Consider the following 19,078-nt stretch of genomic DNA (forward strand, 5'->3'; position numbering starts at 1 on the left):
GCAGTTTCTCGGAAATAACTGGTAACAGGGTGGCTAATAGAAACATTCACTATAAAGAGCACAACATATCATGGTTAAGGAAAAAGTATGATGAACTACATCACGCTTATCATCATAGAATGTATCTTCTAGAAAATTAGTCAAGCAGAAGCTTCTTACTACACTCCTGGGAGATATTGAACTTACAACTGTAACTTAGCTGTATTAAACATTTTGTTGTGGTCTACAGCTAGGGCTAACAAAATTGTTATCAGACTATTCCAGGTATTTACAGTTATCGGTTGGGTCTACATGGTGATTGGGTATATTTACAAATAGAAGCAAGTTTATTTATAGAGAAGACTAAACTTTTTAGTCAAAAGGCTCTTCACCAACTTTGTACAATCTTCCTACCTTTTAGCTACCACCCAAGATGGTTCTTTTAGCAGTACTCCCACTTCAAAAGCTTCTAAACAGGTTAACCACTTTATCTTGGATTCCACAGGGCACACAACAGTAATTCCAAACTCTCTTCCTTGTATGGACAGTGCCCTTTGAATACTTTCACCCAACAAAGCAACTTTTTTAGATGTGCTCATTCCATCATCCTCAAACAGTAGGTTGCAGAACTAATCCTTACCTTCTCTGAATTCTTTAATTTCTCTGTATTCCTCAACAGAACTCTATTCTAATCTTTTGGAAACATACTACAGTGTATATCTCATCTACTTACTCCCTTTCAGCATGGTACTGGGGTTCTGTCTTCTTTCCTACTTACTAAAACTTTAGTCTTTGCTAAGTTCTCCTTGGGGTCTCTTGATTTTAAACCCTGCTTCCACATCTGGAATTTCTGTAATTCTACTGCAACTAGGTCACTTGTTAGTAAGAGGTCCTGTTGTCAATCAATCTCAATCTTTTCTGTTATAGTCAGGAGGAGTATGATAAACAGAAGGTAGCTGAGAAGTGAGTCTTGGTAGACCCCTGCTTTTATATTAAATGTATTGCTATATTCATTTCTGTCATCTTGCAGATCACTCTTTCATATATGTCTTGTACAGCTCTCACAAGTTATCTACCCCAAGCTTCCTTAGTGACTATGAGATTAAAGAACAAGGAACTCTGTTAAAGAGTTTCTGTTGGATTTGAGATCCAAATGTTACTGGATGTCTCATCCCCACTAAAAAAAAAACTTTCTGACTTTACTAACTATAGACCTTTAAGTCTCACTTCCAAAATCTCAAAGCTAATAGAAACAATTGAAAACAACGTGAATAAGCTTAAAACTGTGTGTGAACAAACATGCTAGTTTTGGATAATTTTTATTGATTTTCTTGACGTCATTGACTTCATCTATATTTCTAATTTGTTTCACATGACCTCGTTTTAATTACAATTTAAATGAGCCCAAACATAATAGGAATTTATTTTTAGGAATATTTAATAGTTGCATTAACTGGTTAAAAATCTTAGATCTAAGAAAGTTAAGGTTCATAACTGATCCCATATCTTCTAAAAGGATTGGATAAAATCAAACAAGTTTTGGGGTTTTACTTTTGTTTTGATAATTCTTGGTATTGGTTTTACAAAAGTTAATAATTGGAATTATTATTGATCAATTCATTTACACCTATGTTAAAACATTGGAAACAATGAAAATGTTGAGTCACTGAGTCCAATGGCCCTTGACATTCTGATCTCCTTTAACAGTAAAAAGAATCATTGCATATGTAAAAAAAAAATTAAAAAAAGATATTGTATCTCACAAATGTAAATAACATACAACTAGAACCTTCATGATCTTTTCAAATACAGTCATTGAAGATTTCTCCCAGTGAACACACATCTTCAACAAGGTAAAAAAGGTAAAAGAAATACTGCCCTTCCTTTTTGGAGAGATAAAACACTTCATCCATATTCAACTACTAACCATCTACAAAATAAAAAAAGAAAAAAATTGGACACATTATGGAGTATCCCCTCTATCACATGTATTTGGCGGGGGTGTGTGTGTGCTATATACAGACAAACATCTCAAACTGCTTCCTGCCACATACACGCTGCCCTCTATCTTTGCTCTGTTCAGGCAATCCTAACTCACTAGTCAATCCATCTTTCAATACCTATATTTTTATTCCCCCATCCAGACCCTGAACTAATCACAATGCCCACTTTTTCCTTCTCAGAATGTCAACCCTCTAGAATTTCTTTTCTGTAGTTGATATGTAACAGTTCAAGAAGAATATTAACAGCATCAATCCTAGGAGATCTCTGATAATCATGGGTACAGGTCCAGCCTCCCTGGCAGCAGCTAAGTTTATAACATCAACTCCAGTGTTCATTGTGAGGGATGAAGGACTAAGTTGAATTCAGAATGTAAAGAGCCTGAACAAAAACCACAAAACATTGTATCTGATGTTCTACTAACTCTGCCAATCCGCCACCTAGACCAAAAAAAAGAAAAAAGCCACTTACAAAAGAAGTTAGATTATTTCAAATAAGTTTTTAACTGACACAAAATCAAAATTATATTTTTAAAATTATTTCAGTTGGTAAAGTAAATCCAGCTAAAAAAAATTTTGTAATGTACTTCAATAATTCCATAAACTTTTAGGAGTAAATGAAAGATCCCCCCAAAAGTCAAACATTTGCTTGATTTGTTAGGTTTTTGTTGTTTTCCCAAACGAGTAAATTGTTATGGTGTACTGTGGATGTGTTGGCAGTAAAACAAATGACTTAGAATGTATAATTTGTTTCGTTCCTCTATCATTTATGGCATTTAAATGAATTGTGACATTTTCCTAGCCAAAATTCTGCCTTTTTTTTTTTTTTTGTGCTGTTACCAGATTAAAAAAATATATTTAAAGAAAAACTTCAGAAGTTATGAAATTATTCAGAAAGAATTTGTTCGATTCTCAACATCAATGTTGAGTAACAAACTTCAGTATTACTTTTAGCCTTTCTCCCGAGTAATTTTTCCCCATTAAGAAACATTGATGTTCAGAGACATTAACAAAAGCTAGCAACACAGTTGTTTGACTAAGATTTTACAGCACTCACACATCACTGTAAAGTTTTTCTAAGTGTCATATTACTCTAAACTTCCGGGTTTTCTTTCGGTATCATGACACTGACAAACAATAATTTTACATGCAAGCAGTAGTCAGTTAAGGTCACGAAACCTCTCCCCTCTACACGTTGCAGCTTTAAGTTTGAAGCAGCTCTAACAACTGACTAATTTCTTTCTCGTCTTTTCAACAGTATTACCGCTGATTTGCAGTCACATTAAACAGACTAATAGCAAGTAGCTCTAGTGGCACTGTAAAGTCAGTCCACATTCCCCTTTCCGTTTTCTGCCGATACTTAACACTATTTACACGAAATAATAAATAAATAAAGTGAAAGACAACTGTAGGTTGAGGAAGGAGTGTGAGTGAAACTATGAGAATGACTAGGTCACTTCCTTCTACTGATGTCAGTCATATTAATATCAAGTCTTTAACTCTTCTTGTTTCTTTCTCTAGCAATCTGTAACGTTGCACAATCAAAATAAGAGAAATTCATTTATTTTCTTTATACATTTTCGTAAAAATATTGGTGTCGCGCCTCTGAAGGTTTACCACTGAAATCCTCTGCTTGTACTTCTCGTTTTTGTCTCCCTTACATTCGGCGATAACACACTCCTTCCTGCCTCCTCACCATTTATTATATTAAAAATCTCTTACCATCCTTTAACGGAAAGGAGTGGGCACGATAAACCAAGTGTGAAGACAACCTCTCGTCGCCATCACCTCGTTCCGTCTGCCTTAAAATAACTTGTCTATTGATGAGAGTTTAATTCCATTGTTAATTAAGTTAGTCTTCCTCTTGCTACCAGGGTCTTTTTTTTTTTTGGCTTTTCATATTTTCTTGTTCCAACAATCGGATTTCAGCCGTTTTCTACTTCGGACAGCAATATGGATGTTATCGAAGCAATAGGAAAGCATGATTTCCACGCGTCGTCCCCGGATGAACTGAGTTTCAAACGAGGAGATTATCTCCAGGTAGGACAATAATCGGTGATTTTTTTTTTATTATGTTCATGGCTAAATGACTGTTATGTATCTGTTTGTCCTCGATTTAGAAATCCATTAAACCTACCTCTATATTACAAACAACCATTGTATTGTTCATGTCTTTATATTGCTTCTAAACAGAACACACGTAAATATAATACAATGTAATATAATATAGTATCGTCATTTGTTAAATTCACAAATCATAAACAGGTTGCGTGTGTCATAAAACAACATTACCACGCTCATCAATAAACAAGGTGCCCCGTCTTAAAAATAAACATTGATCACCTTCCTGTATCTACGCGAAATATTGACGAAGCATTTTTGCAGTCGTAAATTACAATAAAATAGAAAGAAATTATATTCTTATTATCACGGTTGTGTTGCTGGAGACTGGGTGTTTGAGTAAATACACAGGAATTGGATATTATAGTGTCTTCGAGAAAATAGAATAATGATATTTAAGACAAAATAATTTCATGTAGAACTTGTGTATGTGTGTGTGTGTATATATATATATATATAAACAGTAGGTTGTAAAGTCTTACGATAAATTATAATTGGAAATTAATTTTAAATTTCTTATTGTTTTATAGGTGCACGTAAATTATTTCTGATAGACTAATATGACGATATATTTCCTATAGCAACCAAATGTATTCGGTTTCTGTTTCCTAGTTGCTACAAGTAAAATATTTCAGACACTTATTCAGTAGGCGAAAAGGCTGTGGAAAGATGATATCTTGTTGAGTGTATTTCATGATTTTTCTCTCTGTAGGTGTTCCTTCCTCCGTATTTAGGTATATTTCGAATTATCTTATTCTCTAGTAAGATATTCAAAACCAGGCAGATGTCCTAAATTATCCCACTCTGCTCTTATTAACAACTTAATGTTATATTTAAGCCTCATAATATTTATTCCACTTATCATCTACATTCCACCATTATACCATGTATCGGTCTCTTATTTCGTATTGTAATAGTTTCTAGAAAGAATTGTTAAATTTAATTAACCAAATGGCGAATGTGTTATGATGGAAAAACCCAGACCTGTTGGCTCCACAGGAAATACAACAACATAATAAATTTTGACATGGAACACGCAGAATATAAGGGCAATGCATTCTTAACTTTCAGATCCATGGAGATTTCCATCCAGTTCCATCATCCACGTGGAATTTGTCCAATTATACAACCTAGTTTCACTATTTTCCCTTATATAATATTACATTATATCCGCATTATTTTGTTATAGAACTTATTGATTTGTATAATCTTATGAAGAACAGTATTTCTGTGTACCATGTTCTTGTCATGATGTCTGTTATTTTCATTCTACCATCCCTACAGGAACCAAAAAACATCTTCCTTACCAGCCATTCGTCGTAACTATGTTAAAGTAAAACCCCTGGATAGATTCTTCAACAGTTTAATTATTCCAGTTTTGACATACTTTTACACATTTTATAACGCAACTTTTAAGTACACCGGTAACTTGAATTTTTTACATTTCGAAATAACAGAAATGATATTTCTATGTCTTTTACAGCCTTAGATATCATTTTTATATATTCCACTTGTTGTCGACTTCAACAGTATCGGATACCTTTATGATATATAACAATAGATACTCAAGAAAAATAGGAGTCAGTCTTCCTCATTCCTAGTTTTCTGTTTGTGATACTAAAGTTGTCAGATTTTAAAGATTTTTACTTGTGTTGTTAGGGAATTGGTAGTTTTCAGGAATATCTGGCAGACGTTATTTGGGTAGAAATGCATTGGTTTTGAAAGTTTAGTTTATTTCCTTTCCACAAATTCAGACTGTAATCGTGAGTCAATGCAATCTTTGTAATGTCAAAAAGAACATTTGTTATATCTCTTTCAATTGTGGATCGCATAATTTACACTAGATTTTACCAATTTCCATATATTTATTAATTTAGATGCACCTTTCAAACAAGAAGATTCAAATATTAATTGCACAAAAATTTGCACTAATGTTAAATGTAATGTAATCTTTATTGGCTATTGAAATATATTTTGTAACAAAGGTTCCTGTAAATATTGAGGGTTAACTGTTAGTGAACTTTACAATAATAATGGTTAATTTTTTCATTTTCTGCTGCTAAAATATTCCACTTGGTTGGTGAAACTTCAGTTACCCTTTTAATTTGAGTTGGTTCATACGATGATGTTAACGTAAACAGAGATTTTCCTGTAGAAAACCTATAAAAATGCTCTGTAATAGATTAAATTTCTTAAACTCATAACATCTCACTGAATACATATTTGAGATGTTTTCTAATTTGAATTTTCACCCTTTGGAGCTTATCAAATTTTACACATGCTCAAAGATACAAGATTTTAAATTTATCCTTGCACCGAAATTCTTAACTGATTTTCTGTCTGTTTGGAGTGCTGGTATTTGTTAAATGGCAAAAGAAATTTTAACTTCCAACCTCTCGTCAACATATTACTGGTCAAGCTCTTTCTCACAGTACGCACACACACACACACCCTCCTTTATTGGAGGAAACAGTGAAGTGCTGGTTTAGATATGTAATTTCATCATTCTCTGTTCTCAATACAAATCCTGTTCAATCTATATATTGCAGCATTTTATATTTCCATGTCTCCATAAGTTTGTAGTGTTGTGGAAGTTAAAACACTGGAGTGGTATAGATATGGGATTAAATGCTATGTGATTAGTATTTGTGTTCTGAGTTCAAATCCTGCTGAGGTTAGGAATGGTACTAGGGCCACCTTTCATCAGCTAACATTAATTAAAATAAATACCAATTATGTATTGGTCTCAATTTAGTTGATCCTTCTCTGCAAATTTGTGGTGCTAAGCTTATTATTATTATTATTATGAAGGTGGTGAGTTGTCAGAATCATTAGCACTAAGCAAAACGTTTCATGGCATTTTGTCTGTCTTCACATTCTGAATTCAAATTCCACCAAGATTGGTTTTGCCTTTTATTCTTTTGGGGTTGATAAAATAAGTACCTGTTGAACACTGGGGTCAATCTAATCGACTTAACCCCTCCCCCAAAATTACTGGCTTTGTGCCAAAATTTCAAGCCATTATTATTATTATTATTATTATTATTATTATTATTATTATTATTATTGGCAAGCTGGCAAACTTTATGCTAGACAAAATGCTTAGCAACATTCCATCTGTCTTTATGTCCTGAGTTCAAATGCTACCAAGGTCAACTTTGCTTTCATCCTTTCAGATTTGATAAAATAAGTACCAAGTGCTGAGGGTTGATGAAAGAATTATCATCAGGTGAGTTGGCAGGCTCATTAGCACACTGGACAAAATGGTGAATGGTATTTCTTCTGGCTCCTGACATTCTGAGTTCAAATTCCACTAAGGTTGACTTTACCTTTCAACCTTTTGGAGGTCTATAAAGCAAGTACCAGTCGAGCACTGGGGTTGATGTAATTAGCTAACTCTGTCCCTCAAAAATTTCAGGCCTTGTACCTACAGTAGAATGGATTATTATTATTAAAGATGATGAACTGGCAGAAATGTTAGCACATGGGGCAAAATACTTACCAGTATTTCATCTGTCTTTATGTTCTGAGTTCAAATTCTGCCGAGGTCTACTTTGCCTTTCATCTTTTCAGGGTCAATAAATTAAGTACCAGTTGCATAATGAGGTCGATTTAATCGACTTACCCCCCCCACCCCCCAAAAAATGTCGGGCCTTCTGCTTAGAGTAGAAAAGATTATAATTATTATATAATGTGGTGAGCTGGTAGAATCGTTAGCACGTCAGGCAAGATGCTTAGCAGTATTTCATCTGCTGCTACATTCTGAGTTCAAATTCTGCAGAGATCAACTTCACCTTTCATCCTTTCAGGGTCAATAAATTAAGTACTAATTGCATACTGGGGTCAATGTAATTGACTTAATCCCTTCCCCCAAATTTGAGGCCTTGTGCATCCAGTAGAAAGGATTCATCATCATCATCATCATCATCATCATCGTTTATTATTATTAGGCAGCATGCTGGCAGACTCATTAGCATACTAGAAAAAGTGTTTAGTAACATTTCTTCCAGCTTTACATTCTGAGTTCAAATGCTGCTGGGGTTGAATTTGCCTTTCACCCTTTTAGGGTCGATAAAATATGCACCCATCAAACACTGGTGTTGATGTAATTGACTAGCCCCTTCCCTCAAAATTTCAGGTTATGTGCCTATAGTAGACAGAATTATTATTGTCAGATTTAGGGTTATGGGTGAGTGTAGTACCTCCTTGTGAGACACCTCACCACCACCACCAGTTGATCATAAACAATGCAAAAGTTGAAAGTGTTCAACTCTGTTTTCTCATATGGTAGATTGTTTAGGTCTCACTTCCATCTTCTAAACTTTATTTTTACAGCTTCTTGGATCAAAAGGGTGTTAGAGAGACACACTTGAAGTACCAGAAGAAATACCTTGTGGTATTTCTCCTGGTGCTTCAACATTTTAACCCTTTAACGTTTAAACAGGTCATAACCAGCCCAAATATACATCTGTTTTATGTTCAAACTGGTCAGATCTGATCTCTCACACCTATTCTACACTGGCATTCTGAAACTAGACAATCACATCATCAAAATCTCAAAGCTCTGAGATAATGCATGATTATTTCAAAACAATATGAATAAATGGCGGTGCCCCAGCATGGCCACAGCTCATGAGCTGAAACTAGAATCAATCAATCAATCAAATAAATATTGCCTTTGACAGAGTACTCTGAATGCTAAAAGGTTAATATTCTGAATTCAAACTGCTTTTCACCCTTTCAAAATCAACAAAATGAAGTACCAGTCAGTTAATGGTATTTATTTTTATCAATTGTCTCCCTCAAATTTCTGGTTTTGTGTGTATGTAGAAACAATTATTAAAACTGTAAATGGCTATATATAAATTGATGGACTTGTGTATGGGTGGGGATCACCAGCTGGTTACACGAGATGTTTAGTCAATATTGTGTTGGGTGACTTTTTAGGAATGTCTGTATATCCTTTATTCAAGTTTTTATTGATAACTGATTTGTTAAATCCAAAATTGGCCAAAAGCAGTGCTAAAGTATTCAGCTCTGTTTTTTCATGTTGATGTTTTATGCCCCACTGCTATACTGAACACATAAGCATAAACACATAAACATTATTTTTAGCTTTTTTTTTTTTAGACCAAAAATCCCAATTACAATGTTCAATGGCTTTCACATGCAAAGGTCCACCATCACATTGATAATGTCTGCATATTAGCCTTATCCTTATATAGAACAGGTTAAGTTTTACAGTAAGGTAGCATTGGAAATTCAAAGAAACTGGTGATGGTCTGTTTTGTTAGTAACATTTAGGTTGAATTTGATAAGTTCAGTTGCTGTGAGGAGTTGAATTTAACATATCAGTCCTTAGCTTTTGTCTGAGAATGAGGAAGAAAGTGTTGTTGCTTGAAATGTGGGCAAGTAAATAATGGGGAGTGATAGGCAAATGCTAAAAGAAAGAGAGGGTGAGAAGTGTGTGAGGCAGGATATATGAAGAGGTAAGAAACTAAGAATTGGTGGAAGAAAAGAGAAAGAATGAATACCTCAAGTGAAGGTAAAATGGAAAGTTGGAATTCTTGTGAAGAACAAAGAAATAGTAAACAGAAGAAGCAGACAGAGCAATAGTGCCTAGCACCAATTTTGAATTATCTGTTTATTGGTCATCGAGAAAGAAGACATGTTGTGACTTGGAGCAGAACACTTTACATTATTTTAGCTTTGTACTGTTTTAGCCAGTTGTCTTTTTTTTAGTCTCTCACCCTTCATTTCTTTCAGAAGAGTATCTCTACTAGTTGCAGCCTGCTACTTATTGTAGAATCTTTTTCTTTATAGTTCCCTCTCATTTTCTTTGCATAAAAGAAGAGATACTTTTGAACCATTTATTCTAATATATCATAGGCTACAAAAGATTTTATAAATCAGAAATACTTTAGAATGTGTTGATAAATAACAAATAATCACATTCTTGAAATGAAAATTTTGAATGTTAGTCACTGTTTGAAAATAGACAATTTAAGGAAGTGGGAATCATCATTATGTTTCATTTATATCAAAATTTAATTTTCAATGAAAGACTTTTGTTCATCACCTAAAGTGTATTCTGCAAGTTGGTTCAAACCACTGGAAACATGTGTATCAACTATTTAATCATAACAGTATGCGCCCACCATAGTAACTATTTGCAATACAAAAATCTCATAGCTATGTTAGATCTTGACCATTGTTCAATCTAACAAATGAAAGTAGAAATGACAAATTTATCACAGTGTGTATACATGTGTGAAGAATAGATGCATCTGAATTATAAATCTCTATATACAATGGGCTAATTAAAATGATTAAAAGAATGTGACCATTACTCTGTTAGAGGATAAGAATAGTAAAAAGTATAATAGGAGAGAATTTAGTCTGCCTACTAATTATCAGTGTCATAGCAGATACAATGACCTTATTTTAAAGATAACATTTACTTACACTGGTATCAGTAACTAGTTCCATGGTTCTTAATTGGCTCAGTTGCACTTATGTTACCAGTTAAAAAAAAAATCTACTTCAAATCTTTTGCTAATTTGTTGATGGTATTTTTAGGCTAGGAGATTTATTTCCTGGTGTATTTGAAAATAATGAACATTCAATTTTTTTTCTTTTTTTTATAATTATAGACATTAATTAATAAAGAGACATTTTTGTAATTTTTAACTCAACTGAGCAGTATGGCAGTCAGGACATAGAGTCTCTCTGCTGTCTAGTGTATTTCTGTATGCCTATAGATTCTGGTGGTTACCACAGTAGAGGCAAGTATGATGGACTTGGTTAGAACATGACTGTTGCTGGTCCTCTTTTGATGTACATTGGACTGTGTTTGAGGTTAGTGGAGTTATATGACTGTATGCAGTAACTTCAGCTATTTTGTGTGTGTGAGGGAGAGAGAGAGTAAGGAAGCGATGGATTGCTGTAGAAATAATAGTCAACAGTATGAGTGTAGGAAGGATGTAAAATCAAGATGCTTATAGTAAGAGTGGCAAGTGGGAAACAAGGAGATGAGCAGGTGCAAAATGGGTGAAAGGCACAGATGTAGATACATATACTGTAGCCTAGTTGGATCCTTTCCAGAACTGTATGTTACCAATTATCTTGGTTTTTTTGTCATCACTTTCAAGATCTGCAACATGCTGAAATTACTCTTCATCCCAAGAATTTCTCAGTCTCTATCTTCCACTCAGAATTTCTAGATACAACTCCCATCCCCCATATATATCCCATGTCTGTATCAACACACTCTTTTCTTTTGCACACTACATTTAATTCCTCTAATATCCAGTTTTACTCTCAGCTCATTTGTATTCTGTTGTTGTTGCACACTGACATTATACATCCAGGAGAAAATGCTTGCTTTTTTTCTTTCTAGTGTTGACAAGTCCTCTAGAGTCAAGACCTACTACTATGCAGTATCACACTTTGTACACAAGCATCATACAGTTTGCCTATCACTTTGAAGGAGAAGCCCTATGTTGCTACTAGAAGTAATAGTTTGCTAAATTTTTCTAACCCATTCTTACTCTGGCTGCTATGTTTTTGTTGTACTTACTTCCACTACTAATTAGGTTACCTATGTAACAGAAGCAATCAACAACTAGGGAGTCTTCCAAACATTTTGGGAGAATCTGTTTCACATGTGCTCTTGGTGCTTATTGCCTTATGCACCTACTGCATATGAAGTTTACCTTCTCTCTTAGCCTGTGATCCCATTATATCTCTTGCGTGTCTTTCGTCTACACTGGATGCACTGTATGGAATTTTTCTCTTCTCCCTTTCTACATATTGAGCATAGTCATTTTCTTAATAGTAACAGGTTTCATCTCTCCTACTTACTGGAACTTTGGTCTTTACTAAATTTACATCTCAATTTCAAGTTTTGTTTCCATGTCTGGAATTTCTTCTAATTTACCCTTGAGAACTAGGTTACCATCATAGAGAGCTGGTTTTAAACACTTATTTTATGAGCTAGAGGACTGTGTTCCCACAGACAACCAGTCTTAAACTCTTCTGTTATGGTTTGGATGACTAGAATAAATTGGTGGGGGTGGGGGGACCGAGTTCTAATGGACCTATACTGGCATACTAAATTGAATTACAGAACTCTTTGCTGAGTTGCTTCGCTGACTGTATACCCTTGTGCATAACTTGGACAGCCTTTACAAACCATTTATCTACCCCTAGTTTCTTTAGCAATCACTAGATCACAGAACAAGAAATCCTGCCAAAGACCTCCATGTCTGCAAACACTAAGTATAGGGGCTTACTCTTAGTTAAGTGTTTCTTCAGATGTCTCACTTGGAATATTATATTGGTGGTACCTCTTCCTAGCACAAATTTGAACTGTTTCTCATCCAAGCTAATCCTGTTCCTAATCAAATTTGCAATGACACTTTCCTTGCCTTTCATAACCTGTATCAAGCAATTTTAACCTAGTCCAGTACATATCAAGAAAACAGTATTGCAATACACTCTCATCATCATCATCGTTTAATGTCTGTTTTTCATGATGGCATTATTTGAACAGTTTGATAGAAGCTGGCCAGACTCCAATTGTCTGTTTTGGCATGGTTTCTAAGGCTGGATGTCTCTCCTAATTTCAACCACTTTACTGAGTGTACTGGGTGTTTTTATGTGCCACTTTCTTTATGCAAAAGTAAAGTTAGTAAAAATGTTGAGCCTAACAGTTGGTGACCTCATATGACAACCTCACAAATAACATTGTTCAATAATATCACAAAGGCTTGGCTTTTTCTTCAAGGCCAGACAGTATTAGTTGCTGACTCTACATAAAGTTTTAAATCCCAACTACACTGGAGTACTCTTAGAATATTTGAGATGGTACTCCTGTTTGTTTATCTCTCCCCATACACTCTTTCTCTCTCTCTCCCTCTCTCTCACACACACATACACACACTTTAGACTTCATCCAAGGGATAGTCATTTAGTTGATGGCAAAAACTCATTACAACCACAGACATCTCAGGTGCACTGTTTCTTTTCTCTTACCTCTTTTACATCTACTACTACAGCACCTGCTCCAATACATTGTTTCTTATCCAAGTATTCGTACTGTACCCTCCCTGTGGGGTTATTTCAAGGACTCAGTATATTTAGATTAATAGGATTAGTTGAGATCTTGTCAGTCATTGACACAGCCCCCCCCTCTTCACTAACTGATTAAGAGGAGAAAAAAGACAGAATTATTGTCATCATCATCATTGTTTAATGTCTGCCTTCCATGCTGGCATGGATTAGACAGTTTGACAGGAGCCAGCCAGGTAGAAGACTGCACGAGGCTACTGTGTCTGTTTTGGCATGGTTTTTACATTTGGATCCCCTTCCTAAAACAAGCCACCCCACTGTGTGGACTGAGTGGTTTTTACATAGTACCAGCACTGATAGGGTCACCAAGAATTATACCAGAATAAGTATAATTTGTTCTCAAGGAACTTAATATATTGTTTGTTTGCAAGAGTTCTAAGTATGTGTATGATTTGTTTTTTATGCTTTTCTGCATTTTGTGAATGATGATGTAGAGGTGTTTTACTTCTGGCTTGTGTATGTATTGAGTCTTTATGATGGATGTTGTTGGTAAAAAGGGAGATAGTCTTTTTCTTTGGTGTCAGATTTCTAGTTACTCTTATAATGTAACTCGTGGTGCTACCTATTTTGTCTATTTCTGAACATTTGGAAATTGAAACTTCAATAATAAAGGACTTCAGAATATTTTCTCATTGCTGAATGTTTTTGTGAAAAATATTTTATAGGTTTAAACCTGTTAAAATACCTTTAAAAATGATGCATATTTTGTAGTCATTATATTTCATTATCATTTAATATCCGTTTTCCATGCTAGATGGTTTGACAGAAGCTGACCAGCTGAAGGGCTGTTCAGGCTCCATGTCTGTTTTGGCATGATTTCTACAGTTGGATGCCATTTCTAATGTTAACCACTTTAAAGTGTGTACTGGATGCTTTTTTGCAGCACTGGCATGGATACTTTTTACATGGCACCAGCACCTACAAGCCCGTAAGATTAGAGATGCTCAGCTGGAGAGGGTTGCAAGGGCAACCATGCTTTTACTTAGCTTGATGTGTCTTTTCAAGCACAGCAAACCACCAAGAGTCTTGATTTGTAATCCCCTTTGTGAGTCCTAACATTTGTAGATCCTTTCTCACCACTTCATCTTTTTGGGGTTACTGCTTCCCCATGTTCTCTCTACTGTTAGAGTTTGGCACCTCTTGATGCAACTGTCCTCATTCGTATGCATTACATGGCCACATCATGACAGTCTTTTCTTTTGTACACACCACCTGATGCTACATTTACCCATTTTCTTTTCTCTCAAAACACTTACACTTTGTCATATATGCACTCTGACATTACCCATTCAGTGAAGCATACTGGCTTCATTTCTTTCAAGTTTTTACATATCCTCTGTAGTCATAGCCCATATCTCACTGCCATATAGCATAGCTGTCCATACACTGGCACCGTACAATCTGCCTTTCACTCTGAGGGAGAGGCCCTTCATTACTAACAGGGGCAGTAGCTCTTTGAATTTCACCAGTCTATTCTTATTCTAGCAGCTATGCTTTCAGAACAACCACCCCCACTACTAACTTGGTCACCTAAGTAACAGAAACTGTCTACTACTTTTAGGGATCCCCTTGGCATATGAGGGAGTCTATTTTTTGTACATTCCTGGTGTTTAATGTACCTGTACATCTGCTACATGTAAAGACTACTTTCTCTGTTAGTCATCGAATGATACTGCTGCACCTCTATGTGTCCATAGCTTGCACTGGGTGCACCTTATGGAATTTCCCCTGACACCTTTTGTACATATTGAGCAAAGCCATCTCCCTGAAGGTATCTGCAATTTATCTGTTTTCCTACCTATCAATACTTAGGTCTTTGCTACATTAACTCTAAGGCCCTTTGATTCCTAACCTTGCTTCAATACCTGAAGCTTCTCTACTTCTGGTAAGTGATTCAGCAATAAAAACAAGGTCACCAGCATGAAGGAGCTCCCAGGAGTAGCCAGTCTCAAATTCCTCAGTTATAGCTTGGAAGATCATGATAAACAAGAGGGGGCTAAAAACCGACCCCTTGCTACTTGTACACTAAAATCCTTGCTATACTAATTGGTGACTCTCACCTTACCAACAGCATCCCTGTACATGGAAGATGTACAGCTCTCATTAACCACTCATCTGTCTCTGGCTTCTGCATTGCTCACCAGATAAGGGAGTGGGGGACCCTGTCAAAAGCCAGAAGCAGGTGTTTATTTTTGCCTAAGTATTTCTCCTGCTGTTGCTGTAACAGGAAGATAGCATTGGTTGTGCTTTTCCCTGGCACAGATCCAAACTGCATCTCATCTATGCTAATTTCTTCATTATATATATATATATATATATATATATATAGTGCATACATTGAAGCAGTAAGCATGATGAACATCTAGGAAATGGATTCTCTTAAATACCTTGATTGTCTTCTTAGAATTGATTGATAGTTTTTGCATCCTAGGAATAGGTGTTCTGAAAGCGTAGCAGCTAGAGTAAGAGTGGGCTGGAGAAAATTCAGGAAACTATTATCTCTGCTGGCATCAAAAAGCTTCTCCTTCAGAATGTAAAACAGATTGTGCAATGCTGTACAATAGCAAACTGTGGGCCTGGAATGCAGAGAATTTATGAAGACAAGAAAGTAAAGAAGCATGGATGTACAATGTTAGTGTGCATGAATGGTAAAGTATCAATGAGTTGAGAGAAAAACTGCATATAAGAGACATGAGATGTAGTGTGCAAGAACAAAGAGCAAAGGAAATGGGGAAAAAACCCTGATGATTGGTGCCTATTCATTGCACTTTCTTTTATCTATTTATCATCTTCTAGTCACTGTATCCTATCACCCCACCCCACACATTTCTCATACTAGTGCAACAGTAAAATGCACCCTGTACAGAAAAAGTATTCAGTCATGGGAACTGTGTTAAAATAATATATGAGCAAGTTGTGGTCAACTCTGAATAAGAACTGATTTGGAAAGTAATGCTCTATCCAGGCCATGCTTGCATTGAAAGCAAATGTAAAATGATGATAAATAATTTAATTTAGTTTCTTAACTGTAACTTTTACATTGCTTATTTAGTTTTGTTATCTAAATTCATAAAGACAAGCTTCTAGTATAATTCAGATGTCATTAAGAATTTCAGTTTGCAACTATATGTTGTGTTCAAACTCACTGCTACATTTTGAGCAAATATTTTTTACCATAGCTTCAAGTTGGCCAAAACCATGTGAGTGAAATTTAGTTGAAATTGTGGGGAAGCCTGCCAGAGAAGCCTTTCTTGTTCTTGGGTAGTAGACTTAATCTGTCAGCCAGTTTAATACCAACACTTGAACCTCTTACTGCCCTCCTCATTGCAGGCATTCAGCCTGAGGGAAACTGAAAAAATGGTTATAGGTGCATAGCTTCCTCTTTCGGTAAAATATTAAAAAAAAACTATGTAAAAAAAATTAATATTAATTGCTGTTAAACAACAATAGAGCAGTTCTTTTGAATTAATATTTACCCATACTTTGCATAGGCCTTTATTGATATAAGGTAATATCTATGAACTTTAGTATTATATCTGAAGCCAAACAAATATATTTCATCTTTGATGTATCATGTATTTCTCATTCACTAATTGAAACAATTTACCCCCTCCCCCTCCAATTATTTGGACTAATTTTATTGATTTTTAATTCTTGAAATTGATATGATTTTTAATGGAGCTATATTTTTTTGTACACTACCTGACATTTGAAAATTGATAGGGCTTGAAGGAAAGGTTCTGGTCTAAATCAATAAAACTTTGTAGATATGCATCTATATATTTGCAACAAATTGGTGTTGATCTTGGGCATATGGTTTACAAACTAATGTATATGCATGAAATGTAAAACTAACATCATGAGCAATTACTGTGGCTGTCTTGCACAAACTCCAAACCTTGTTAGCATATTGCTGTTTGTTAGCTACTACTCATTCTAAATACTCTGGTTAGAAATATTTAAATCACAAGAGGCTGGTTCTAATCTTAGATTTTTATCAAACTTAAAAGGTTGGAATTTCAGGATGAAAACGTCATATGAAGAAATCTTGTTTCATACACTTGTACAACTTATCTATAAAGAAAAGGATATTTCTTGAGGAGCAAATCATTGAGATGATATGAAATAGAAGTAAATTCAGTCATCTGTGTGATGTGGGCAAACTGGTTGTACAAGTGTAGATAATACTATATTTAGTAGTCCGTAAGTTGAAAAATACCTTTTTGTATAAAAAGTATAACAAAAGACTAATTTTTATGTTGGCTTTCAGTGATGAAGATTATGGACAATTATGATGGTTCACTTGATGCAGTGTGTACACAGATTGTTACACAAGATATGTGATTAGTGCTCTGGTTAGGCTGCTTATTTTATATCTTAAGTTTTGTAGTGTCAAGAAGCTCAGGAAACTTCCATTGCTAAAAATAAAGGAATACTCTGTTAATAGAAAAAAGTACATTGTATGATGTACTGTGAAAATATACACACATCACATGGAGTGACTGAAAGGGAACAAATTTGGTGGTTGTATAATGTGAATGTGAGAATATATTGACAACGATGACACTAAAATGTATAAAACTGCAGAATGTTGGTGATAATGAGTAGCAGTGGCAGGAATAAATTTAGGATTTATGTGTGTGAAATAGGAAAAATGTTGTTCAAACATATGCCATGATAGTAGTGATGGTAACATTGATAATAAGTGATGTCATTAATTAGCACTCTGTCAGGCAAACTTATAATCATCACCAGTCACGACCACTCCTTTTTGTATGTCTAGGACTTTGTCCAATGTATCCTTTCTTTTTTAATATGGTAGGATATGGTTCGAGGAAAATTTGGCTACTGTTTCTGGCAGGTTGAATAACTGTAAAGTTTATGGTAGTAGTGGTAACAGTGTTAAGGTTTTAACCCTTTAGCATTCAGATTACTCTGTCAAATGTAATGCTTATTTGTTCACATGCTGTGACTTTGAAGACCTGATAAATGAAGTGAGTTCATGGCTCGCAGGATGGCCTGCTGTGCTAACCTTTGATCATAGAGTGACTCACTGTTCTTGAGGAGACTTGTTGAGTCAAGTTTGTCAACATCAAAAATTCGAATGGTAATTGTAGTTAAGACACCAGTGCTGGTGACACGTAAAAGCACCGTTCGAGCATGGCAGTTACTAGCGTCGCCTGACTGGCGTCCGTGTCGGTGACACGTAAAAGCACCAACCGATCGTGGCCGTTTGCCAGCCTGCGCTGGCTCCTGTGCCGGTGGCACGTAAAAGACACCCACTACACTCACGGAGTGGTTGGCGTTAGGAAGGGCATCCGGCTGTAGAAACACTGCCAAATCAGACTGGAGCCTGGTGCAGCCTCCATGGCTTACCAGACCCCGGTCGAACCGTCCAACCCATGGTAGCATGGAAAACGGACGTTAAATGATGATGATGATGATTATTATTTTGAAGTAATCATGCGTTATCTTCAGATTTAAGGTTTTGATGATATGATTGTTTATTTTTAGAATAGGGTAGGTATGAAAGGCTGGATTTTGTGAGTTTGAACATAAAACAGGCAGAATATTTTGGCCTGATATTGCTGGTTTAAATGCTAAAGGGTTAATTATTATTTCTCTATCAAAAACTCTGTGGATATTGGTTATAATCATAGAAGTGGAATAGTGCTTAGTTTGTTAGTATGACTCTGAGATGTTTGTTAGTATGACTCTGATTAAATATATAAATGACATAGGCTCTAGATGACCTGTGCTGTGTAGCTATTTGGTTGAACAACTTTGGTGTAATGTAAAGATTTAGTACTCCAAACACAACTTGAATGATAACATGCAAGTCTTCA

The 19,078-nt window shown here is 35.3% G+C and overlaps 1 protein-coding gene across 1 annotated transcript in view; it reads left to right on the forward strand.

Moving 5' to 3' along the window:
• Positions 1-3,410: 3,410 nt before the first annotated feature.
• Positions 3,411-19,078, forward strand: part of LOC115224325 (growth factor receptor-bound protein 2) — a 73,673-nt gene continuing 58,005 nt past the window's right edge. The window contains exon 1 of the mRNA XM_029795185.2: positions 3,411-4,019. Within this exon, the coding sequence (XP_029651045.1) occupies positions 3,933-4,019 (87 nt within the window). The 5' untranslated portion in view covers positions 3,411-3,932. The remainder of the gene's footprint in view (positions 4,020-19,078) is intronic.

This window comes from Octopus sinensis, linkage group LG2 (genome assembly GCF_006345805.1).
Source record: "Octopus sinensis linkage group LG2, ASM634580v1, whole genome shotgun sequence".
NCBI classification, from domain to species: domain Eukaryota; kingdom Metazoa; phylum Mollusca; class Cephalopoda; order Octopoda; family Octopodidae; genus Octopus; species Octopus sinensis.